Here is a 27,683-nt window from a genome sequence, read left to right as displayed (position 1 = left end):
ATGGCTGAATCCGGGGGAACACTCTGGCGTGCATGTATTTACGGGTACTTCGTCTCACATGAAGGGTCAACATAGAGACAGGACTAACGCCACGTAGTCGGGCGGTCTGGAGGTGTTTGGGGGCCATATTGAAACAGTGCTCACTACGGCAGACATATTGGAATGTGGTGTGCAAACCGGCTAGTGACAAGCTGCAATTGGTGAAAAGAACGTGCATATGAAATCCGCTTTCGTTCAGGCAGTCGCTGTGTTTCATCTTGTAGCCCCTGGGAATTGCTGTTGTGATGTCGAGGGCGGATGTGGGGTTAGCCAGGTATGCGTGATGAAGGTCACTTCGGGGGCGTGGTGGAGATGGTGTTCAGATGTTGCTGTTGTGTTTGCAGAATGATCTAACATTGACCAGGACTCAGGCAGCTGACTTGATCCAGTGGGGGGTCGGCATCAAGTGTTAGCATGGTGTTTGATGTGGTGGTGACCAGTGTTGGGTGCTGGTGGTGAATCAGCAGTGGATGCAGGTGAAAGGTCCCGCTGAGGAGCGCGGTGATGTGAGGCAGCAGTTGCTGCGTGCATAGTCTAGGGTCTGCAGTTCTGCTGCAGAGTACCTATGGGAGTGCGTGGCTAGGATTTCTAGTGCTGGGTGCAGTCCAGGTGCACACTGGTTTGCATTTGACATTGCAGCCTCCATTAAGTAGACGTGGAAGGGACTGTCCAGGAGGAGGGGGGGCAGAGGGCTTAGGCGGCGGGAAAAAATGGTGTGGGGTGGGAAACGGAATGAACAGGAAGCAGGAAGTGTATTACAGTGGTGAAAATAGTAAAATAGAACACACAGTATCAATGCTCTTTCAAGCAATCATGCAGTCACACGCAATTTCAAGCAGTCACACAATAAACATTTTGCTTTTCCCAATGTTTTATTTTTAGTTTTATATAACGCAAACTTGCCCTGAAGGTATCAGAGCACTTTGCACGAGCACCAATTGTGTTACAGATAAACACATTAATTTTGTTCGGCACAGGGAGATTAATTGTATTGCCCACAATCACAGGATGTTGAGCGTCTCTACCAAGACTCAAACCTGGTTCACCAGCTTTGAGGACAACCACTCTAGCTGTTAAGCCACATCCTCACACAGCAGATCTACAAAAATGTTCTTTTACTCAGAAGAGCACATCACATGAATGGGGGACTTGGGTTTTAACAGCAGTACTTGGGTAACTGGAGGAACAAGACGATTCATATGTCCTACAGGATTTGCGGCAGGGGAGTGGCAAGTAAGTCCTAGGAGGTGGCGTTACCAAATGAATAACCCAGTTCTTGTTTAATCCTTCAAAATATCAATAACAGTTTGCTTTCTTCTATAGCACATGATACTATATTTCAGCTTTTTCATAGTTGTGTAAATACATTTGATTGTTCTCATTTTACAAACCTCAGGGAGATTCAAGTCTCCTTTTTATTAACCTCAGAAGGATGTAAGCCTGAGTCTACGCGTCATCTTTGCTCTGCTCACATTCTTCTTCATTCCTGTCTTGGGACCAGATTCTACCTAAGCACTTCCTTTGCACCCACAAGACAATTTAGAATTAGGAATGTGGTAACGATTGCACACTCACTTGCTTTTCTTCAAAACCTTTCTGCAGTTCATTTTACAATCAGTCACTCTCTTTATACAGTTTTTGACTAACTTGTTGACGCAATCTACCAAATTGTTAACTTCCCCATATTGTTCCTAATGCCTGAATGATTCAAGTTGGTCCCTGTTGTCACTAAAACATTGCCTTTTGGTAATAATAAAAAAAATATCTTCTAGAGCGCAGTGGTAACACCAGACCGTGCGTCCCCGTGCTGGTAGGCTTCCTTAACAAAAATTGTCATCCATGAATCAATCTGTGAATCCATATGTAATATTGGTTGTGATCCGCCTCTTTAATTTTTAATAATCCCAACAATAAAAGAGAATTACAACAAACTTGGGTGCACTATCCACGGAGGTATATCTGTCACTCCTATTTCTAATGATATGCTAGGTAGCCTTTGTGACCATTATCATAACCTGCTGCCTCGCATTTGAGAGGTGGATTAATGGCCCTTAAAACGCAGTTCGGTACTGACCGCTTTATCGCAGGGTTCTCACAGTACCGCTGCTTGGCCTTAATTTTGCCATTTGCTGTCTAATAGCATTCTACCTCATGTAATCTTGCTCTGCTTACACATGTCTGTAGCCACTTTGAATAGGCCCTGATTTGTGGGAAGCTAAGGTAATTTCAGGCACTGTTTGCATGAAGATATCACTCCTGGCCAAGGACTGTGTACAATTTAGAAGCCTTTGTATGATCCACTGTGCATAGTTCCTTTAATATATCCCACATTTCTCTCTAGCTTGATAACATCTTTTGTTGCAAGAAGAACTCTAAGATTACTTGTTAACTTGGCCTCTTCCTTCTTTTGATATTTTTAACACTCCTAGTGCCAAGACCCCTTGAATGGATGCACACTTGAAAAATAAATAAATAATTCTAATGGGTGACCACATAGTCCTCAACATAGATGTAGTAGTGGCGACAGAGAATAAGGTTTTGTAACTGCATTCTGAAGTTGGAAAATGAGGCAATTATTGTTTTAGAGCAAAATCATACATGTAGGCAGCCATTTATGAAATATAAATCAATCTTAGAAATCAATTTACATGTTTTTATGGAAAAAAATAAGCATCAGTAATAAAGAACATGGAACAATCACACTTCATCAACATTCCAAGGTTAGTGTTCATTTATCCTTAAAAACAGGACATTATGGAACACATCCAGGCCTCACAGAGACCAGGCCAATCTGAAGGTGTTTGAGCTGCAGTTTCAACTAATCACTTAAAGAACTTGCACATTCTGCCCTCCCCAAAAAAAAACACTGTGCATCAACCACAGGCGAAATCAGCAGCTGGCCAAATCTAAATAGCATATTTTCAGACAAGTGGAGGGCAGAAAGGCATCTTGGGTGGCTATTGTCTGGCTTGGGCTTGCAAATACCACCCCCCCCCCCAGATAATACACTTTGCACGATATAAGCTTTAGTCTATTCTTCACTGTACGTTCAGGTATTCTACCACAATATTGTGGTTTTAGTATTGTCAGTGCTCTGATTAACTTAGAGAGTTAATGTACAAGATCGGGACAGTCTGAGTCTTCATTAGACTAATTGAGTCTTTGTAAGACTTAGCTGAAAGCAAATAAACAAATCAATGTGAGAAAAGGATGCTAGGTTAAAACCTCGTGAGTTTATTCCAAAATAGGATCATTACAGAAAGCAATGAGTCAATTAGGAATAAGCTTCACAAAAATATTCAAAGTATGATTTTTAAAGAGGACTAACGTGCCTCTGAAGGAAACCCAAGAACGAAGCATAAAACAAATAGACAGGATGCCATAGTCTGCTCAGTCGAAAGTCCAGGAAAGCTCTGGCTCATCTCCCAAATAAAGCTGTTTTTGTAACGTTTCAGAGTACAGAAACCATGTGCATTTCATGCAAGATTTCACAATGTTGCAAAGGCATAAACCAGTCAATATTTAAGGAATCATTATCCTTCTAGAGAGACCTACTTCCGAAAGTATCTAATTGGCTAGGGTATGCATAACTAATTAAGGAAGCAAATTGACATTTTTATGTAACACAGCAATACAATGACTTGTCCTTGGAAAGTTTTATATAAAAGAACATCCTGAACATTACTTAATCGTAGGAGCATAAAATATTACATTCATTTTGCTTCTTTTCGATGATTTTACTGAAATGGAAAAACGCATAAGCATACAGCGAGAGAAAGGCTTGTTCACGTGAATAAGCATGCAATATTATTCTGCAGATTTGAATAGCTCTCAATGATGTCTAGTCACGCTAAATGAACCACATCTACAGTAGACATCAATTTCTAGTCAGTATAAACTAGCCTATAGTATTGAACTGTTAAAATTTCATGTCCTCGATATTCACTATCAACTTGTCAGTCCAAATAGATGTGGAGTTAAGAATAGTAGATGTGCCTTGACGATAAGTTGGTAGTTCATTTTGTTGATACAATATTTTGGCAGGTCAATTTAAAAATCACAATCATGTGACACACATCCCTAGTGTGCATGCTTAAAATCATGTTTATATCTATACAACATGAAGCTTTGGAATCACATTCCTAACACCCCTAGAGAGCACTTAACTATGTCCTAGGGACCACTGTTCAAGCTTCTGCTGTAGAGTTGCCTCTATAGTTCAATTTATTGAGACTTTGGTGGGACATTACTCAATTCAAAACAAACCAGCATTTACAATGCACTAAAACTCGTGCTAACGAGAGTTGAAGCTATTGGGAATGCAGTAGCTTACACTCGTACAAAAGTGAGACCTATTGCATTGTAAATATATATATTTTGTACTAGGGCTCATGCAACGCTTTCACATTTATGAAGGCTGCACCCCTTTCTTTAGACAAGCTCCGTCTCAAGAAAGGAGCGTGTCCAACATTAAAGTGGGCGACGTGCTGCGTGGTAGTGGGTGGGATAGCTGAAGAGCATTAAATAAAATAGTGTTCAATTACTTCTAAAGCAGAGCAGGTAACCACACCAGTAAAAGGTCCAGTCGCTATAGGAGGTAACAAATGCAGACAAGGCGGTACCAAGGAGGGACTAGCAAGCCCTAATAACGACTCGGAAGTCAGCGTATACGAAGGACGACAGGCCAATGAAAAATATGGGTGGGGCTTCGAAGCCTTACTCCACCATTGCATGCCTCGCCGAGCGAGCAGTGCATGTGCACTGCCGCTAGACTTGACCTAAAAACGTAACTGCAGTTGTGGGATGAACTTCTGATTCTGGTAAAGGAAATTTTATGGATGCATGTAGGAAGGTAGTGTGTGCCAGACAGAGATGAACACATGTACGTGGACTACTGGGGTCCAGAAAAGCACATATACAGTGCTTGAGCAACAGACTTAGTAGTAAATTTGTAAAATAAATATATATATATATATATATATATATATATATATATATATATGTGCCAGGGTTCTCGTCACGAGGCAGTTTATAACAGCCTAAAAGAGAACCATGAATGTGAGGGAGAGGGTGTGGCATAATAGCCAGAGCTACCGGCCTTAGAGCTTGGGAACCAGGTTCGAGTCTCAGCGATTTGATGTCCAGCACAACAGACAAGAGTTCATCAAATTGGCTGGAGTGCTTGGAGAGCATCGGTTAAATCTATGGTCTAACTACCCATGGTGCCAGCCACTGCCATTGGGGTTTTGTCAGTCTTCGTGGCATACCATTGTGTGGGTGGCCGGATTCTAGCACACTGTGGGATAAATGTCTGTGAGGGTAGCGGCGTGTACAAAGACAAATCAGTGTCTGCGCCCCAGTGATTGAGGAATTGGCCTTCTGCAGAGATCCTTCGCATTGTCAGCCATTTTCTGGTGTACCAAGCTGGGCTGTCTGCGGACCTCAGAACTCCCGGGTGGCCGACAGGTAGTACATGTCCACAGACCAATTACAAAAAAAACTAGGGTCCCTGACTCCAAATGCCAATTAAGTGAGCTGAGTAGTTGGGGGGTGTAAACATTGAAGCAGTGACTTGGGCGGTGAGTGTGCCCTGAGTTTCATGTTGTTTACACCCCACAGCCATTGTTGCACTTCAAGGGGAAGGGCCAGCTACAGGAGTAAATGAGCCCAGGCTTAGGTTCCCATCTTCGTAATCTGGGAGGAGCAGGCCCTGGGTCGAGTACCCAGTAGACAATAGTGGGACTTACAGTTTATTGTGGTGACTGGGAGTCAGTTATTTTGCAGAAAGCAACATGGTTTCTGCTTAATGTGTATTGTCCAGACAGCAGCTATCAGTAGGAGTGCACCTGCCTCCGGAAAACCCCCATCTGCAATTGCATGTCTTCAAAGATGTCAGGAGGCTGTGCAGGGACGAATGCCATCAGTCCCTTGAATTTGAGAGCATACCTTGATGTATAGAATATCACTGCCGAGCAACAGGCATATAATTTGTTGCATCCCATTCGGCAAAACTCATCAGGTGGTGGTTGATTGGCCGGGATGGAAGAATGCCACACAAACGGTCATGAGCCACTAGCCGCTCCTCTTGTGGTTTCTCTGGCACCACTCAGCCGTGGTCCTTGTCCCAATGGGCCACCACAGTGCCGCCAGGCCTCCTCAGAGTGTACTGGGCAGACCAGCCTCGCGACCTAAGAGCACACCACAGGTGGCGACGTGTCTCCAACCGCTACTCCAGGCTGCCCCTCCTGCAGCCCCCCTCCTGGGGCCCCGGCTCGATCCAAGCCCGGACGAGCTGTAATTGCTCAGGGACTGTCTGGCCGATCAGTCCTGTAGTCACATAAAGGAGTCGTAGATTGTGGCTTCCAGCACAGCAGCAGTTGGCCCAGAAGTGGAAAGCCCACCCTCATTTAGCGCCGCTTCTGAAGAGCAAGCAATATTTTGGGGGCGGTTCACCCCCCAGGTCAGGATGGGATACTTAATTATTGGCCGAGGGTCGCAGAGCTCTCAGTTCTGTGACTTAACTCGGTTGCCATCTTGCCCAAGCCCCATTGAATGACCCCATTATACAAAATAACACAAAGTAGCAGAACTTTGTATTACTTTGGGAACCTATTCAACACAAATCCTCAGTTGTATTTTTAGGATCATGTGACAAGCATGCCTGGAAAAAATCAGGGTCGGGATCATATGAAGTCACTTCCTATGATGTCATTAAGGTCTAAGGATATGTTATGTCACATTCGTTACCACAGGCATTTGCTGAGTCGAATATAGCACGTTAAAAAGCGGTCGTTTACAATGCAGTTGTTACAATGACCACATTGTTACCACACATGCCATTACATCGCAAGTCAAATCAGCGACTTCCTGTAGGGGGCGCGCTGGACTTAGGAATAGTATTAATTACTTATCCTACTCCAGTTTGTTCAACAGCAGGGAAGGTGTTGGATTTAAAATCCAACACATTCCCTGGTGTTGCACGCCTCCTACAGCAAGTTGTTGTTATGACTTGCAATGAAATTGCACGTGTTATAACACGTTTGCTGTAATGACCACGTTGTAAACTACTGTGCTGTGTTTACAGCATTGTAAACTCTGTTTCCTGATGAGTCGATACCCATGTCCCAGGATGTTCTGCACAGTTGGTCAGAGGATCCAATATTTATATCTGGTGCCAGCCTTTGAAGTGGGGCATCTTGTAGGTTACCCTCACATTTGATTCTGACAATAGGGTGTGCAAAGTACCTACATTAGCTTCATGGGTTACCGTCTTGTTAGCTTGTCCGCAAATGGAGCATGGGTGGTTGTGGATGTTTCTTCTTCCTCGCACTTTGTACCGACCTCAAATGCCAGAGCGGGTAGTCTCACCACGATTGACACTTCTTAGTGACTTTCCTTTATCTTTGCTTCCTTGCTTTGCTTGTCCCCTCCTGTTGTGTGTGGGAATTTGTGTATGGTGGGTTTGCTAGGAAAGGAAGGCCCTGCTTGACTATTTCTATGTTTGAGCATTCTCATTATGTGGGCTTCCTCATCTTTTCTATGATGGAGCCTTGCCTCTGCTGGGTATGTTACTATTGTTATGGCTACCAGGCACAGGCAAAGATCGTGGAGTTTTGATACGCAGAACTCTGCGAAGTGACAAAACATATCGGCAGTGTTCCAGAAGTGGCAGATTTCAGTGTGAACTACTGTTCGCGCTGGTCTTCCTGCCGCTCGGGTAGAATCTTACTCGAACGGCAGCTTGCTCTCGCGAACTTAATGTCCCCGAGCGGAAAGGGATTCTGCTTCACTACACAGAGTGGAGTTTTCTGCACTCAGCGTGCTGCGCTGCGCGGAGAGCAGAAAACACCGCAAACTCTGTGAACGGAGAAGAGTTCACCACCCAGGCCTAATGGGTACTCGCTGTAGCTTCATTATGTTATTTGACTTTTGCTGTCATGTCTCTTAGTTAAACCTTCCTGTATTTATGATCTTATATGCATTGCTTTGTTACACCGTGTTGTTAAAACTCAATAAAAATATATTATTTTAAATCCCCAAAAGACTACATTTCTTTGTGTGTGCTGTAGGCAAGCCTTTTGAAATGCAAGTGTGGCAAGGATAAGCTCCCCAGCAATCCTAACAAGATTGTTCAACCCACAAGCCCACTATTGTTCACTGTTTGGGCCAATATGCATTCTTAATGGGTCACCCATTAGCAGGTCCAGGCAGCTGGAAACTACTAGAAAGCCTTAGAAACGTTTGAGCTGGAAATTGCCAACTGTCAATAAAATGGCACTTTTAAAATTGTCATCTAAAATCAGACTTTAGTATTACAGGTAATTTTAAACAAATATTTAATTCCAAACTTGATATCCTATCTGCTCTCAATCAAAGGTTGACAAATATTAAATATAATAAAGTAACCCAACGTCATCCAATTGGAGAGATGGGTCTTACAAAAGTGAAAAAACGAATTTAGATTTTTTTTTTTACTACCAGGACATGTAAAGCTTAAGAAAATGAGGTTTATCTTTTACATATAATTCTCTCTGCCGTATAGACTTTGAAACTTTACTACAGGCGGCAGTAGCAAACCTGAGACATGTTTTAAAGGGCTATTTTAGTGGGTGGCACATTGAGTGCTGTAGGCCCACTAGTAGCATTTAATTTACAGGCTCTGGGTCTTTGTAGTACCACTTTACTAGGGATTTGCAAGTCAATTAAATGTGCCAATCAGGTGTAAGCCAATGGTACCATATTTAGGGAGCGAACACAAGCACTTTAGCATTGGTTAGAGTGGTAAAGTGCACAGACTCCTAAAAGTAAGGAAAAACTGATAGAGCAAAGAAGGCGAGTGAAGACAATAAATAAACACGTTTGGGTGAACTTGCAGAGAGGGCTAGGTACAACTGTAGCACTGCTAAGAAAAGTTGCAACTTTCAATGAAGAGTACATCATTTCTGCTAGGAAGCGGGAGGAAGGTTGAGGAAAAATATATCAGCTCTACAGATAAATTCTGCCCCGTTAAAATTATGACCTCCATATGGAGCTTTGTTGCTAAAATCCATGAACCGTTTAACAGAGCTGAATAGATGTTTTTAGGTGTAGCTTGACATGATGACTTCTCGAAGAACATTCATCCTAGCTAGACTATCAACTGAAACCTTAGCTCCTTCGTCCTCCCACTGGTAATCCCAATCCCCAATTTTTATCCCAATCCCAAATCCTCTAATGGGGATGCATGGCTGCCATTTGCTTAACTGTTGACAAGCCCTAAATAAACTCTTTGTAGTCATGTGGCCGAAAAGGTGGGCTCAATTAGGCCCACTGTATGCATGTCTGTCCAAAAATATTTTACTGCAGCCGAGCTATTTGTTTTTCATGTTGTATTCCTGCCCATGTCTTTATATTCACTTTCAAAACTATTCCAGTTTTTATTGCTGAATAGGATAAATTGTGCTTAAAATGTACTATCATCAAATATTCTCCTACAGGCCTTGTTTTGGAAACCTCCTGCTAAGTTATCATATTTGCCTCCTGTTTTACTCCATGCTTGAGGCCTACTTCGCTTTGAGATAAACAATTTTCACAAATTTCCACAACTATATGCTGTACTAAAATAGAATAAAAATCTGAAATACCATGAATTGCAATATGTGTTTTACACCTCAAATATTTTAAAATTTTTCTCAAAAATGGGGAAACTGCCTTTGTAGCAGCAGGTTGCAGGTTTATGCTGTTAATTTTGCTACATGCATATGATTCTTTTTCAATACTAGTAAGCATGCTGGTGTTTAAATTACATTCTTAAGTTTATCATTATTGTTTTTCTTATCAGCTTTATGCATTTATCCAGTTCTTTATTTTAAAAATGCGGTAGACCACAATTGAGCTGAATTCATCTAAAAAGTTCTATTTGTTCTAGGTCGACGACTATGCGCGGGTGAGACCCTTGCCAAAATGGAGCTTTTCATTTTCTTCACAAACCTGTTGCAGAAGTTCACTTTCTCTCCTCCTGCCGATGTAACCAACGTGGACATCAGTCCTGGATTTGGATTTACAATTCCTCCACTGCCTCACAGAATGTGTGCTGTATCACGATATTAAAGAGTCAAAAAAAATCCCTGTATTATCGTTTTGGTGAGGTATATTATAGAATGATTTTTTTAAAAAGTGTACATTTAATAAAGTGTTCTCCAGATCTTCAAGAAGAGTCAGCACCATCATTTTCACTTTTCTATTTAAGAGAATGTGACTCAGTAACTCCTTCTATAATGCATAAGTGTCACAGGTTTTCTCTTTTAATTCTCTCTATCAAATCACTTCTTCACCCCTCTTAGCATGGGGTGTCAGTAACTGTAGGGTGCAGGTGGCACCAGTGTGCCAAAGAAACACTACACAAGTGCAGCTCAATAGCCTTCATTGTATGAACATCCCCAAATGTTAGGTGTATATCAATAGCATCAGATTAAACAGAAAAAGTTGTTTGTTCCAAATAAAACATTTGGGGGCATATGTATGAAGCCCATTTTCCGTTCGCAAATATGCCGATTCTCAGAATCGGCCCGTATGCGAATGGGAAAAAGCCCTTTGGGACGTATCATTCAAAAAGGCCCTCGCAAAATAGGGAATCGCAAAATTTGCGATTCCGTATTTTGCTAAAGCATTCAAGGAATCGCAATTTGCGAATCCTTAAATGCGATGTAAAAAGCACCCACGTTGTGCGATTTCTCCTTAAGGAATCGCAAATTACCACCAACTTCAAGTTGGTGGTAATTTGCGATTTCTTTGAAAAATTCACTTTTTTGCTTTTTTCAAAGTGCCATGTGGCGTACATGCATGCCGCTAGGGCATGTATGTGTGCCACATGTGCACACATGTACATTTTAGGGGTGCAACAGGGTGTCCTTTTGACACCCTGGCACCCTTAAAATTGCATTCGCAATTTGCGATTCTCTAGTTGATAATCGCAAATTGAGAATGTCTTCCCATTCATTCCTATGGACCTGTAGGCCAATAGTAATGAATGAGAAGGTATTCCTTAATTGCAAATCGCAATTTGCGATTCGCTATTAAGGAATATGTAGGATTCGAAAAATTATTTGCAAATCCTACATACATAGCGTTTTGCGATTCTCAAATAGCGATTCTTAAAAATCGCAATTTGAGAATCGCAAATGTATCCTTTGATACATATGCCCCTAAGTCGGGTTAGGAGTTCCTTCAGCGCCCCCCACAAATATCAATAAACAACAAACAAAAACACATAAACATATAGAGTACTCACTGTGACTTCCGAACAATGGCTTTTAGCCCAACCAATACTTAGTTATGTTGCTTTTGCTTTGTTCATTCATTATGGTTGTTGTGAGAAAGTGGTTATTAGTTGGGACAGATTGAGGGGCTTTTTTATGAGCCACTTTGCGTCATCCTTGCACCACACAGTGTGGTGCAAAAGTGACAGCACTGTGAAATTAGATTTATGAAGCTATGCAAGCCCACATTTCGTGGTCCTGTGTCGCTTCATACATTTTCAGTAAAGCAACGCAGCATAAATTGCTTCATTGCCTTACTTTGCCCTAGGCTGGCATTCAATGGGCGTTCTATGGCTGTTCCCACACAACTCGCAGATTTAGCAGAACTGGTAAACCTGGTAATGTGCTAAAACATACGCCTTCCAAAGAGAGACGTAACGAGGAGGAATATCTTTATTTCTCCTTGTCACTTCCTCTTCCTATTTGTGCTGCATTCTGCAGGACCGAGAGGACTGTACCTCTCAGGATTGTTTTTTTTGCAGGAAAAACAATTCTGCATGCAAAACAGGCACCTTTGCACCCTGGCGCCTGCGTTGGCACTAGGCAGTCAAAAGGGCACCAGCGCTGGGGATGAGGCATTCTTTCAAATGTAGTGCATTCCTGCCCTATCCCTGTCACGCAGCACAGCAAGGTGACTTGTTGCTTTGCACTGCGTGGTAATGTCATAAATATGCCCCTGAGGTTCACCCTAAGCAAAATAGTTGCTATCCTGTTAGGTCCAGTGAAAGGTTTCAGTAATAAAAACCTGATCTCAGCCCTTACTAGCCACAGCACAGAGCAGAAAGGCTTAACTTAGAGAAAATTTGTAAAGCAGTCAGTAATACAGAAACAGTTACACAGTCGAAAATGTACTAAAAATACCATTCCAATTTATTAAAATAGTGAATAATTTTATTCGCAAAATTACACCAAAATGACAAAAATCAAATAGGGGACGTAAAAATATGAATTAAAGTATAAAAAACACCAGGTAGTGCAAAGTGTCAATGGTCATGATAGTCCGGGACCAAGGCGCGATTTCTTGCCAACCACGATGGAGGGCAGCCTGTATTCTCAAACCAAGGTTGACCCGTACAGAGGTTTTACCTTGGGATCTAGGGCCAGATGTGTGTACATAGCATATTGTGAATCTGAAATGCTATTTTTACCTAATCGCTATATTGGAAGCGCAAAATGCTATGTATGTATGAATGGCAAAATTAATATTACCTAATAGCGATTTGGTAAATAGTGAATCTCTATTAGGTGATATGACTCCATTCATTCTAATGGGCCTACAGGCCCATAGCAATAAATGGTATTGCATTTGCTAATTTGCGATCCCCAAATTGGTAATCGTAAATTAGCGAATGAAAAGCAAAGGTTGCCCGGGGGCTTAAGGCCCCCCTGTAGCACACCCAAAATATACATGGTGCACATGTACGGGCATGTGGGCGCAATATGGCACTTTGAAAAATATATATTTTTTGCCTTTTTCAACATTCGCACATGGTTGCCTTCAACTTGAAGTTGATGGTAATTAGCGTTTCCTAAATGCACAGTTCGCATTTAGGAAAGGCCTCTTACGTGCAAAATAGAAATTTGCAAATTGTGATTCCCTATTTGCAATCGTAATTTAGGTAATCGCAAAAAATTGTGAATGCCAAAGCCTTTCATACATAGATAACTGCAATTTTACTTTCTCAAAGGGCTGAATTTTTCGATTCACACCGTTTGGGAATGCAAAATGGTTTCATACATCTAGTCTCTTTTCTGGAAGTCAAACTCCTTCATTGGGGCAACACAGCAGGTTGTATCCTAGGTCGGCTCCATGAGGTTAGATATGTGTTGGATCAGGTCCCAGTAAAGTCGGTGGTGGTGAAAGGAAAAGCTCCTATGAGGGGAAGGGTATTCAAGTATCAAACCCAGGAAGGTCCTATTTCAAGTCAACTATTTCTGACATCGTCGCCTAGTCAAGATTTTTACCTTCAGACTTTTTCACAGCTCAAAATCCTCCAGCAGGGCAAGGCTGCAGGCTGTGACAAGAACCCACTGAACTGGATTTGCTGGTGCGGAAAAGCTCTGCAGGGGTGCGCTTTGGATTGATTGGCTTTGCAGATTTGTCTCGGTCCTCTGGATATCTCCAAGACTAATGCCCACATGCATCATTGATAATTGCATTCGCAAACGGTGCGGCCGTTTGCGAATGCAATTGTCAAAATTGGAATGCATCATGTTTTCGCAATTTTAGAAATCGCAATTATGTTGCGATTTCTAAAATTGCGATTGCATTTTAGAAATCGCAATTTGAGATTTCTTAAATGCAATGCATGATCATTTCAAAATTGCGAATTCGCAATTTGGAAGAGGTAAATTAGCATGAAGTTGGACTTCATGCTAATTTACCGAAAACTTTCAAACATGCACAAATTTGCATTTTTGAAAGTTGCATTTTGCACACACACATGTCCTTGGGACATGTGTGTGTGTAAATTGCACTTCAGTTTAATTTCAGGGGTGCAGGGAGGGGTTCATTGGACCCCCCATCACCGTTGAAATTGCATTTTCAATTTGCGATTCGCAAATTGAAAATCGCAAATTGTGAATGCCTTCCCATTGATTCCTATGGCCCTCTTGGCCCATAGGAATCAATGGGAATGGGATTCCTTAATTGTGATTCGCAAATTGAGAATCGCAATTAAGGAAAAATAAGAAATCGCACAAATATTTGCGAAATTTTGATGCATTGCCGTTTGCGAATTCTTAATTGCGATTCCTTAATTTTCGCAATTAAGGATTCGCAAACGACAACATTGATGCATGTGGCCGTAAGAGTCTTCTAAATCACAGGTTTTCAGGAGTGATAGGGGAATTCCAGTTAGACAAAGCCAAAGGTCCCAGTGCCTCAGGAATATCACTGGGGTGTCAAGTCTCACTTCAGCAGAGGACAGGCCATGTCCAGTCGGTACTGGTGAGTTGAGCAGAAAAGGCATCTTGTGACGTGTGTCCCCGCAGCTTCAACATGAGGTCAGCCTTATTACCCTTAGAGTCCTGCTTTGTATCTTGTGTACAAGAGTGAGAGCAGGTCCAGTCCCTCATTGCGCTTCTCAGAACTCAGACAACAGGTTCAGTCCTCCTCTCAATTACTACAGGAAAAAGGTCAGCCAACTGCCTCCTGAACTCAACTTCTTTGTACTGGGTACAAAAGGGAGCAGGCCCAGCCCTTCTGGTCTCATCACAGGTCTAAAACAGCATGCGCAATCAGTCTTCTGTTTTTTTCTACAAGTCTAGAGAGGAGGGTGCCAGGGGATGCTCATTTACGCTTGTTTCTCCCTAACCAATAAGGTAAAAGTTCCTAGGAGTAACAGGATCACTTTTGCAGCAATTCCTGTGTACCCTACTGCAAACAATCCCACACTGTCCCTCACTCACTAAATCCAATATGGAGAAACCCATCCCCCTTGTGCAGAGCCGGTATGACCACCCAGACGTGTACCCTGGGTCATGAGCAACTCCCTCCTCCGATGTAATTTCAAACCAGAGTCTAGGGCAGCTTCCACCAAGTAGGTTTAGTGTCTACCTGACTGAGCGGACAAATGAAGGGCCCTGACATCTGCTTGTTAGAGGGACGTGATTTAAGTTCCTTGCACAACCCCAATTGTCTTTTTGTCAGGCAAAAAGAAAAAACTTCCCCATACTTGGTCGGGAAGCGATATTCACACATCAACAGGGCTATTGACCAGATGGGTGAAAGTTGAAAGTCAATGCAAATTAGCTTCTAGGCAGGAAAAATGACACTTTCTAAAAGTCCTTTTTCCTTAATATTTATCATAAATTAGACTTCATTATTGTATAAACTATTAAGTGGTATACAAATAAATATTTAATCATTGTTTTTAGCTGGTCCCTAGCCTGAGATAACAGAATGTATATTTAATATTTCTTTCCGGTCTTCCTCTATGGGACAGGCTGCCTTCCTCTATGGGACAGTGAGAACAACATTTGGGTGCCATTCAGTGCAAGGAAATATTAATTTAAAATACCTACATGTTACACTTCTAAATACCATGCACCCTGCCATGTGGGCTACAAGTCCTGCATAAGGGTGGCTTAGTAATATTTAAAGTGAGGTTTTCTCTTGTAAAAAAATTACATTTTGACAGCTCAGGCTGCTGTTTTAAAACTGCAGCAGCCATATTACAGTGGTAGCCCGGGAGTCATGTTTGTCTTGTCACATTAGTGAATAGCAACGTAGTGATGTAGTCCATAAGTGACATTTTAATTTCCATGCAATGGGTGTATTTGGGACACCTTATATTATGACATTGTAGGAATGTTAAATAGGCCAATTGGAGGAAGCCACCTTCAACGTGTTTTAGGGGACAGAGCTCATGGATTGGGGCCTGGTTAGCAGTGTCCCAGTGCATAGATTCAAAAACACAGCAGAATTAGCCCACAAAATCTGGGAGTGACCGATCAAATAGAGGTACTTTCTCACATTTATATATTTTGAATGTTTTTGTACACAAAAACTGCAGTGTGGTGCTTCATTTAGCCACACACTTGAAGATGTATTATGGGGCTCAAATTCACAACATAGTTTTTCATTCTCTTAATGCATAGTTTATGGCAGATAGGATAACTTCCTCTGTTTTCAGTCACAGAGAACATTTGGGATTTCCATGGAGTATCAGCACTGCAAGGACTTCTAGCTGAGAGAGTCTGCTGCAGACAATGGGCTACGCTAATGTAAGGCAGCTTCTCTGTGGCATTTTCTGGGCTCCAACTCTTACAATGGCAGACTTTTTAGTAGGTAATAATTAGTAAAAGATGCTTTCTAGTGAGAAGAAGAAATTCCTACTAATATCATGATGACCTTCTACATACCTCTCGTCTTTTTTGTTTTCCTGTTGCCATAATAAGACCCATTTTAGGAGCTGTCTATGGCATTATCTCTTGAGGAATACTGCTCTGGGCAACCATGAGTGGTCCATTCTTTCAGTAACTGAAATTAGTGGGTCCAGAAACACCAGACCTAGTTTTACCAGGTGCAGATGCAGACCCTGTAAATCCATGGGTGGATTGATACAGTAGCTGTGGGAAGACACACAGCCCAACCACATCTATAGCCGTCCCTCCACCAAAGTGGAAGCTGATAATGATTGCCCTAGAGAAGCCACAGATGAAGATTTCTTGGCAACATGAAAGCCTCACTTACCTGAAAGCCTGCCTCCTGAGAAGACTTTCAAATCACTCCGGGAGGGCTGCATAGAGCAGTTGAAAGGCAGTACACAGATAAGAATGATGCAGGAATTGTGAGGACAAGGACCTGCGCAGGCAGTAGTTATTTTTGTGTACTGAGCACTGTTCAACAAAGTCCAGCATTTATGAAGCTTTGGTACCTATAGAAACTGCAGGAATTTTGGGCTGGACTCTTGTTCATTTAGCACTCAGGACAATGTTTTACTCACCCCTCATGAGTACTGACAACACTGCCATTTTCAGCAGTAAATGATTGCGCTCATCTGGTCTTACACAGATACACTATGTTTATGAGCTTGATGTGAAATTGAAGGTGTCCTACCCTTGTATATACAGTCCCAAAATAACAATGTCCATGCCACGTTGCAACCAAGCTTGCTGTACTTCATTGCACAAGGGTGAAAACGCAACTCAGAGCCATATCTAATAAGGTTGGCCTTCTATCATCTCCCACATTGAAATTCTAACAAGATTACTTTACACAGCACACAACCTTACACCATGATATAGAGGTGAGTGTATTATGTCAAGCATAGAATTTGCACTATATATATGTACATCCTCATTGAAATAATCCTATACCTTGACAAACTCAATATTATCCCACACAGTTGCTGTGGGCTATGAACATCAACACACATGCAATGTGTCATTATTTGGGGAAATATCAATCAATTATTCAGGTTTTCCAAAGCACGACAAATCGCCTGAGAGGGTCTCAAGTCAATGAAGTTGCTAGCTGTTTCACGGAGACAGCAGTGAAAAACAAGGCAAAAGCAGGATAAAGCACTCCGAAAAAAGGGGTAGACGAAGGCAAAAGGAGTTTAAAACAAGCATTTACAATGCAATGGTTTTGCCTTTGTTAAAGTTAGAGCTATTGGCATTGCTCTTGACATTATTTTTATTTATGTTTTTTTAAAACATAAATAAATGGCATTGTCATTTACAATAGCAGGGCAGGGCTCAGGGAAGGGGGGGCGAGGAGAGACGAAGGAGAGCTGCGGGCTCACGAAAGGAGGGGGGGCGAGGAGAGACAAAGGAGAGCTGCTGCTCAGGGAAGGGAGGGGCGAGGAGAGACGAAGGAGAGCTGCGGGCTCTTGTTGTAATGCTTGCATGGATGACTTGGTGGATGCATGGATGGGTGCATGCATGGATGGGTGTATGGATAGATGCATGAATGGGTGGATGGATAGATGCATATATACAGCCAATCTCTCAACAATTTATGCAATCCACCAACCCATTCAACCAACAACCCATCCATGCATCCACCCATACATCCATGCATCATGCATACATCCATCCATCATGCATCCATCCACACACTGCGTCCCACTCCGACCCCTCTAAATATAACTCATTTTTTCTGTATATAGAGATGACTGTATTCACTAGTATATGCAGTAGACCTTTCTACTCTAACATTCCTATGTGAGTCTTGCAGTACATCTATTCATATCCCTTCCATATGTATATAGAAATATAACGAGAAACAACAGTCTCTTCTTTGTGTGACTACATCTAGTACATTTCAATTGTTTTCCTGTTTGTATCTTTTACTTAACGCATGTAAATCAAAGTCTTTAGGTTTGGCAACTGGTTCTTATGTAAAGCGCTCTGACACCTTTGGGTAAAGTTCACGCTACATAAAATCATATTAAATAAAACTTTACCCCACAAATCCAACCATCCATTTGTGCCTAGACTTACATTTGACGGCCTCGAAGCACACAGAGAAGGGACAGTTTACTAAGTCGATGCTTTGTAGGGTGCATGGCAGGGGACAGTTTTAGGCGCCAAGGGAGGGTAGGGAGCAGAGTCAGAGTACTTCACGGAGGTAGGGGGCACTTTTTTATGGTTCAGGGCAGGTGGCTACGGTACTTTTTGGAGCATGGCCTTATTTTAAAGGGCTCAGTTCAGGTGGAGGAACGGCACAAAACATCAGGCAGACAGAGGGCAGAAGGACAAAAAAACGAGGGGAAACAATTATAACTGAGGGCAGATTGGCACAAAAAACCAGGCAGACAGAGAAGAAGGACACAAAAACGAGGGGTGGGTGATTCTAATGGAGAGCAGAACGGCACAAAACACCAGGCAGACAGAGGGAAGAAGGACACAAAAAACGAGGGGGGGGTGATTGTAACAGAGGGCAGAACGGCACAAAACACCAGGCAGACAGAGGGAAGAAGGACACAAAAACGAGGGGGGGATGATTCTAACGGAGGGCAGAACGGCACAAATCACGAGGCAGACAGAGGGCAGAAGGACACAAAAACGAGGGGGGATGATTGTAACAGAGGGCAGAACGGCAAAAAACACCAGGCAGACAGAGGGAAGAAGGACACATAAACTAGGGGGGGATGAAATGATCACAACTACAGTAACTGTTGCCAGTGTAAGTAAAAACAACCAGTAGTTGTTTGGAGCCACAGGTCCAGAAGACATGGTTTGCCAAACATTAAGTGATTAAAAGCTTTGAGCTCAGACAATATCAAGGTCCCTTACGTGGACCAAAGTGGGCTCATGTTCCACCTTCTGATCCCATCCACCTTCCCCTTCCCAATCCACGTTTTGACAGTAGTTATCTGGCCTGTGAGTTGCATTTCATCTGAGCGTCTGGCGTTCTGGTCCCTGTGACTTTTAATCTCTGAACCTTGTGGTGGCTTGGCCCACACCAGTAGTCTGGTTCTAGATGATTCAGACTGTATTTCTTTGTCCTTTGTCGAACTCAAGATGCGGTTGTCCACAAGGGGGGGTCCTAGTCCAGTACGGCCCAAACTGCGTATCCGTTTTGCTACTGTGTTTAGTAAGTCTCATCTTTATCCCTCAATGGGGGAAGGGGCAATAAAGGCTGCATGGAAGGGTCCTTCAGAAGGCTTGACAAGCTTACGGATTAAGTCTAACACCATCCAAATACCAGCAAACTAGTTCATCTGGTGGCTGCAATATGGAAACACAAGCCAGAGGCTCCAGTAATGGTTATTAACTTTAAACTGTAATGCTCACAGCTTTGTCAAAACATACAGTATATCAAGGTGGGTTAATCCTGTCTGAGACGTAGATTATGATGCATATTTGAACGCAGTAGTGTTTTTAAACTATGTGGAAGTATAAGCAGTAGTCTTAAAGTTATTTTAGTTCATGCTATCCTTTGTAAAATGTATTTAGGGTCCCTGAAGCCTTAAATGTATAACCGGGAAAACCAGTGCCTGGCATTTAGCCCGACTGTCTATTTGCTGGCCTCATTTTAACTTTGAATGCCTGGTACTAAAAAGGCTAGTGTGGGGAGGTTTGCGCTGCAGCCATGCCACCTAATGTAATATTTTTGTCCTTTAGTCTGACATGTTTCCCCTGAAACATCTCCTGCATACACAGCAGGGGCTGCTTCTGTGAATAGTAATACATAATGGTAAGTTTAGTCTGCCATGCATACTTTGCAGTCCTGTCTGACCCCTAGCTTATGGCCGAAGACAGACCTCAAACCGGAGATTCACCTCAGGGAAAACATAACTAATGTACCCCCCCCCAACCCCCCCAATGCTCTGATAGTTCTCTCAGCACTTGGGGACTTTTTCTACCTAGGGCTGTCATTTCACAAGGGTATCTGTGTCTGGGCGCCATACGGAATAGGTTTGCCATGGTGTCTCTGGCTACAGCTCTGCCATTGAAAGCTTTTTCTTTTTCCTACACTAAATGTAGCGGGGAGGAAGAGGACGGTGGATGGTTAATCTAATGTACTTGTTTATGTCCTGTTAACACACATATGTAAATGGACCCTTCATTCCTTTTCAAAGCAATCCATTTGACTGGACATTAACCTTTAAGTTTGATAACTGTTATTGGGTCAGATCTAGAAACCGCTCAAGCTGTCTTGTCAGGATCCTGTTTTATAAAAAAAAAAAAAATTCTAAAAAAGTACACATTTATATGTACATATTGAGGGGGGCTTCTGGCCATCCAGTTTTGTGACTTCTATTGAAGAGCAATTCACATTTTGCTTCCACCACTCCTTTGGCCAATGCTCAACCCATTTCAGAAGTTGTCTCTATTCTATCAGTGGCTTCATTTTGCGCTTCCATAGGAGTCTATCGGCCTGAAAAGAAGTGATTCAGAGCCAGGGCTGGCAGGCCAATTGCTGTTTTTTAAGATTTTTATTTTTGGAGTGTATTTTTATGTTGCTCGTTTGTTTTTGTTTTTTTGGTTTTTTGCAAACTTGTGCATGCCACTTGTCAGTGGCAACGTGTCTTACTTTTATACTTCATGTAAATTGCATATTTTTTTTTGCTACAAAAAATTGCAGGACCTATCACATTTGCCAGTGCTTGTTTTCGAGTTTTGTCTGAACTCGAGCTTTACTCTACCGTAACTTCTATTCCACAGCTGTCATTCTGTAATCGTGGCTTCGTTATCCACTGTAAATAGTACTTTACTTGGAGAGTTGCAGACTTGTCATTTCTACGTTCGGAGACCGACCAGGGTGCAGTATGGGTGGTGTAAATTCAGTAGAATAGAAGGGGGCAGAGGAGTGCTACAGCGTCTGTTGGGATGCCGGATAGCATTGATGCAAGCTAGCATGGCTGTTAAGAGACTTTACAACTATGATTTGTAAGCTGGTCAAACAAATCCCCTCTCCTATTCTTCTTGCCCCCGCTCCCCTTGGGCGCACGCTATTGGCTTTTCTGTGTAAGTTGCTCTTTACAACCAAAACATAACATTGGACGTGTGCATCTTTGGTACAGTGTACGCAACGAGCAAGACACTCAAACTCTGAGAAAGTGTTGTTCTCGCAATGAAAAGCTGACTTTGTTCTTTCTGTCTCGTAGGTAACGTGTTTGCAGTTGGTTGCTGGAGTCTGTCGCTGCCAGCTGGCCCCCTCCCACGCCGCCACCTCCAGTCCGGCCTATGCCAGCGCTGCCCGGGTCTGAAACCAAACCCGAGAACTTCCCGTTTCTTTAAATACGACCCCCGCCATGCCACGTGTTGAGAGGTGAGCTCTCCTTTCGGAGCGGGGACGGCGTCACTCCTGTGCCCTTCTGAGACGGGCAGTGTCTGTCAGTCCAGGCTGGAAGGAGCCATACATAGACAGGGCCGGACCCTCCACTGCAAGACTGCGTACGCGGCCGGGACTCGCATTCGAACCGCGGGTCTAAAGCACAAGAAACATGACGTGGACACGCAGCTAGGGAATGTCTGAGCTCAGGTTACCGCTGTACCTCCAGCCCTCGACATTTGTTTGAGTTGTATTAGACGGACGTCGCCCTCCTGCTTCCGTGGGGAGGACAACCTTGTGATGAACTACAATTTAAGTATCTGACAACATCGAATGAATACCGCCGTGCTCAACTGCATGCTGCCTGTAGCCAAATCTGCGGAGGCAGTAAATCACTTTTTGCAAACTTGTTGGGTCGTCTGAGAGAATCCGAACCATGACTTTCCTCAGGATATGGAGTGGGTAGTCTGCGCATACTGTAACAGAGACGCGATACCCTCATACTGCGGTTGTTGTGACCCAGTCAGGAGTGGCAACTTTCCGTTTATTTCCAGCTCTTGAAGAACTGCCCTGAGGAACCCGTGAGCGCGGCCCTGAAGCGAGCCCCCATGACGTCGGAGCTCCTTGACCAATAGAAACGCGGCTCCCTCGTGCCAGCAGCCTATCAGAGCACGGCTCCTGCGTGCCAGCCACCAATCAGCTAGCTGCCCCTTCGGTTTGGTCTCCGTGGCTCTGGAGATGCGGGAGGCGATTTCTAGGGCAGTCTCAGGCCCCGGGCCGCGGAACACAGCAGGGTTACCTCACGGCAGGGGCGCTCACAGCCAGGAGTTTTTAGGCCACAAAAGCAGGGGCTAAGGAGAACGATCTCGGCCTCGGTAACTCCTAAGCACTCACCTGGACTTCTTCCGGGTGCCTTCAATGGCGGACCAGATTCGGGGGCGTTCCCGGCTTTCGGCTGACGTCGCGTGACGTCGGCAAAAGCCAAAGAATCTCGGGAACGCCCCCGAATCTGGTCCGGCATTGACGGACAGGCCCCTCGTCCAATGGCTAGGCTCCATTTATGGAGCCAGCCAATGAATGACGAGGGCCGACCCAAAGCCACACTACAGTTCTCATCAGGTTTTCGCCTGCGCGAAAAAGATGCGCAGAGCGCATCTTTTCGCCAGGCAAAACCTAAAAAGACAAACGCAGAAAAAAGTACTCAGAAAAAGAAGGAGAGGAAGGAAGAAGCAGTAAAACAAGGCTAAAGCAAAAGAAATCACTCAGAAAAATTAGGGGAAAGGAAGGATAAAGCAGTAAAATATGAGGCAAAAGCAGGAGAAAGCACTCAGAAAAACGGGGAGGAAGCATGCTGGTGCAGCAGCATGAGAGAGCTAGGCCTGGGGCCTGCTCAATGAAGTCACCCTGCAGCTGCCATTAAGTGGGTCCTGGAGAAGGGAGGGGTGCTGGTAGGCGAGGCTAAGCAGGTGGTGGGAAAATAGGCAGGAGCAGCAAATGAGGGAAAAAACTAGGAGAAGCAGTGAAAAACAAGGGAAAGCAGGAGAAAGCACTTTGAAAGACCAGGGGAAATGAGAGAGCAGGGAAAAACTAGGCAAAGATAGGAAAAGCACTCAGAAATATGTGGAGAAAGGAGGCAAAAGCAGTAAAAAAAATGAGCCAAAGGCAAGAAAAGCACTCATAAATACAGGGAGGAAGCAGGGCCGTGAAGCAGCATGAGAGCTAGGCCTGGGGCCTGCTCAATGGGGTCACGCTGCTGCTCTCATTAAGTAGGTCCTGGGAGGAGGGATAGTTGCCGGGAGTCAGTGGGCAGGGCTAGTTGAGTAGCTGGAAAACAGGCGGGAGCAGTAAATGGGGGAAAGAACAAGGAGAAGCAGCGAAAAATTAAGGAAAAGCAGGAGAAAGCACTTGGAAGAACACGCAGAAAGGATGGAGAAAGCAGAAAAATGGAGGCAATGTAGGAAAAGCGCTCAGATAAGTGGGGGAAGAAAGGAGAAAGCAGTAAAAACAAGGCAAAAGCAGGAAAAGTTCTCAGAAAAACGGGGAAAAGGAAGGAGAAAGGAATAAAAAATGAGGCAACCGCAGGAAAAGCCCTCGGAAAAAGAAGGAAGGAGAAGCAGTAAAAAATGAGGCAAAGCAGACAAAGCACTCAGAAAAACAAAGGGGAAAGGAAGGTGAAAGCAGTATAAGACTACACATATCAAGAAAAGCGCTCAGAAAAACATGGGGAAAGGAAGGAGAAAGCAGTAAAAAACGAGGCAAAAGCAGGAATAGCACTTACAAAAATAGAGAAAGCAGTAAAAACGAGCTAAAAGCAGAAAAAGAACTAGGAGAAACGGAGAAGGAAGGAAAAAAGTGAAAAAAGAGAGGCGAAAGCAGAGTGGTGAGGCAGAACAGGAGAGCTAGGTCATAAAAGCATAGGAACACATTTGCTCTTACTCCAGCTTCTACTTCAACTAGCGTCCCATTGACAAAAAACAATTCAAAGTGAAGGAAAACAGTTTTTGCAAGGAAAAAGGGGCACCGCACCCTCTCAGTACATAAAAGTTAGAGTTGGATAGGAGATACCTTGTGCTGCTTTGCACTGGTCCAAAGCATGTGTGTGTTTGTGTGTCTCCTATAGTCCAGTCAGCCAATCTCCTCCGCCCTCTTTGGCTGGTGTGGCTCAGCTCCAAGCAACTCAGTGGGGTTGGATCCTGTGTGCTCCTGCATGGATTTACTTTATAGCCAAATTATCACAAACTTTCTTTCACTACATTTCTACTGAAGGATTCTCAAACAACTTCCATTAATGTGCGAGTGTTAGTCAGGGAGTCATGTTGGATGATCAATTAACTTTTACGGGCCAGGTCAATTATATTACATTATTTTGCTTCCATACTTTGAAGATTCCAAAAAAAGTCTTCGCATTCATCCTAAAGGATCTACAGAAAACATTAATCTTAGCCATGATATCATCAAGGATAGATTACTGTAACACCCTTTACCTGGGAGCAACAAATTAACTATACAGAAGCTACAGTCACTTCAAAATGCAGCAGCAAGTTTACTGCTTAAAATTCTTAAGTTCAGTCCTGTGTCAAAAAGTATTCGAGATTTGCACTGGCTGCCGGTACAAGAGAGGGTTCAATTCAAGTCTCCATACATTGAATACAAAGCCCTCCATGACGTCGGCCTTGCTCACTTTACCAAATTCATCAGATGGTACATCACACAACGTAATCTTAGACCATTCTCTGCTTTCCTCGTGGACATTCCTAGGGCACAGACTGGGGGGTAAAAGCTTTTATCTGGCCTGTAAATTATGGAACACGTTACCTTTTACTGACTCACAATCCTATGCACATGCATAAAATTAATTTACATTCATATTTCAGTAATTGCATGTACAAAAAAGAGGAGTAGAATGTGATATTTCGTTCTTAGTCTATTAATTCTTTACGCCCAGCCAACACGTTTCGTTGTAAGGGGGTTACCCGGCGACTTCTTCAGGGCTACAGAAACATGATAATATCAAAATCAACAACATATTGTACTTATATACTTTAAAACATGGTGAAGACACATTTCACCACTGTGTTGCCCCCATCTTGGAGGAGATATCCTGCTTGTGGAGAAGACCATAACTCCTGCATACTGTGGAAACTCATGCATTGTGTGGAATCCTGCGACGCTTGCAGTATGATGTGCTATGATCTACTGATCGTCTAGTGCCTGTGACGTCCAATCTATCAAGTAAACCTATTTGTGCAGCCTACGATCTGAATCATTTACAAGACTCATCATGCTAACATGCAGTGCTCAACTATGGCCAGACACAACCATGTGGTTAGGAAGTGATCCATCCCTTTATTGTCAAATCTTCAAACATACCTTTCAGTGTGGGGCCTATGATCTGAATAACTTCCAGACCCATCATGCTTATATGCCTTGTTTGACTATGGCCTATCGCGACCATGTGATTAGGAGGTGACCCCTCCCTTCATTGTCAGATCTTCTAACATACTTGTCTGGCTTGTCCAGTGTTTTGGTTCTTTTCTCCTAAAATATATGGAAAAGCAGTTTGCAACAGATATCACCAAATAATCTCTAATGTGCTTTACGAGTCCTATCTAATTGTGGGGTAACCCAACTGTACCGTCCTGAAACCCTCAATGGTATCTCTGTCCTCTTACCACTCTGCCCGTTGTACTTCCGACCCCGCTGATCAAGTGTTAGTATATCCACCTTTATGTCTGCCTGTGGCTTCCAATGTAGCTATTTCCTGGTAATGTAGAGCCACAACCTTATTTTTTGCTCAGTCATAGCTTCTAAAAATTGTCACTATATATCTAGTGCAGACATCGTAGTGTTGTCACAATGTCGCTAATCCCTAGTTAATGCAGAGCCACAATCATTATTTATTGCTGAGTAATGCCCCCAAAAAGCCACTGTAGATCTACGGCACCCATGTTATCTCAATCCCAATTGAACCAATACTATCTTTCGTTTAATCAAAATAGACGTAGGATGTATCCCATCTTCTACGTCGTTTCCTGCCCATTAAGCAAACCCTGATTGCATAATCATGCAAATGTGGTAATCCCATCACATCTCCTAACCTCCAACTTGATCCCGCGGGCATCGTTAGACACCTACCTCCAAGCGAGTACGCTTCCTCATTCAGTTTTTCCCGCAACTGTGTGGTGATCTGTAAGAACCGGAAGCGGATAAAGGTCATCAGCACCAATACTTATGTTCTGTGTTTCTTAAATCACGAGAGCGCTCGTCTCTATTATCGTGTATCAGGACTCCTATGTAGGCTCGTTGTTTATCCAGCAATTGATACTGTAATCTCACATCAACTGGAACGGAGACCTGCGTATCTCAGATTTCCATGCAGGAAATTTGCTGTAAAATTCCCCTACCATGTAACATTTAAGAAAAGCACGCTCAAATAATGCAGCACCGTTATTGTGAGGAAACTCATCACAAATGCCTATGTTATTTGGCAGATTGAACGATGCATAGAAAATAATATAAAAAAATCCAATAGGTCTGTTTTGTGTTACGGAAAGCATTGGGTAATAGTTGGGTGGATTTGTATATGTTCCATGCATCTGTCCAAGGAAGACAATCCCATAATGAAACAGTCTCTTGAGCTACAACTGTATAGAAGCTGGGAGTAAGGCTCCTTTCGCAACAGACTGAATTAGCAGACTTAAGGCCTGATTTCTAGTTTGGTGGATAGGATGCTTCATCACACACATGACAGATATCCCGTCCACCATATTTTCAAGTTCCATAGGATGTAATGAATTGTAATACTGCGGACGGGATATCCTTCACATTTGTGAGGGAGTATTCCTGTCCGCCAAGCTCTTAATCATGCCTTTAAGCTGTAACCTCAAAGAAGACAGCTATTAAATAGAGACAGAAGATGAGGTTTGCATAATAAGGGGTAAATTCAAAAGGCAGATACAGCACAATATTGCACAGTAGATATTTTTGACAACGGACTAGTATTTTCATTGCCTCTTCTGTGACTCAAACATGTTATCCTGACAACAAAGTAAAACAGTTTAACATAAAAGGCCAGTTTCAACATGCTCAACATGAACAATCACCTTCCCCTTTACCTCTGAACATCATTGTCTCCCAAAGAATTCAGAAAGGGACTCAAGACTTGTCTTTTCCACTGATTCTAGTAAGAACGTAGTGCCTGGATACACTTGTGGATGATTAGCCACGCTCTACAAATCCGAGTTGATTGATTGATTGAGTCTGTGAGAAGCAATCTGTTATTTAAACCGGCTAAAATATCCAAACAGCAAACACTTGTTAAACAAAAAATGAAGTATAACCCAGCAATTAAAATGTTGCATCAGCAAAGTAAATGCATCACACTCTGTGCACTGTCACGAACACCCAATGAAAACAAAGTAGGCAATATGCCAAGCATGAAATGTAGTGGCCTTGATGGACAGCTACTCCAAGCAATAGCAGATCATTAAAACATATTTGATACATTTCAGATTGGCACTTACCCAACGCCCTTTCTATTTTGATGCTTTTTTGAAGAAATATTAGCTTGAGATTTATATGAACTGTTTATAGCAGCACCTAAAATATATGCGACA

At 43.0% G+C, this 27,683-nt stretch overlaps 1 protein-coding gene across 1 annotated transcript in view; it reads left to right on the top strand.

Annotated features, from left to right (window-relative positions):
* The window catches only part of LOC144762427 (cytochrome P450 2K1-like), a 222,370-nt gene extending 212,138 nt beyond the window's left edge, over positions 1-10,232 (top strand). Inside the window, exon 9 of the mRNA XM_078647609.1 lies at positions 9,947-10,232. Within this exon, the coding sequence (XP_078503735.1) occupies positions 9,947-10,128 (182 nt within the window). The 3' untranslated portion in view covers positions 10,129-10,232. The remainder of the gene's footprint in view (positions 1-9,946) is intronic.
* Positions 10,233-27,683: the final 17,451 nt, after the last annotated feature.

This window comes from Lissotriton helveticus, chromosome 6 (genome assembly GCF_964261635.1).
Source record: "Lissotriton helveticus chromosome 6, aLisHel1.1, whole genome shotgun sequence".
Taxonomy (NCBI): domain Eukaryota; kingdom Metazoa; phylum Chordata; class Amphibia; order Caudata; family Salamandridae; genus Lissotriton; species Lissotriton helveticus.
Note: the sequence above shows the minus strand (reverse complement) of the source record. Positions and strands in the feature narration are given on the sequence as shown.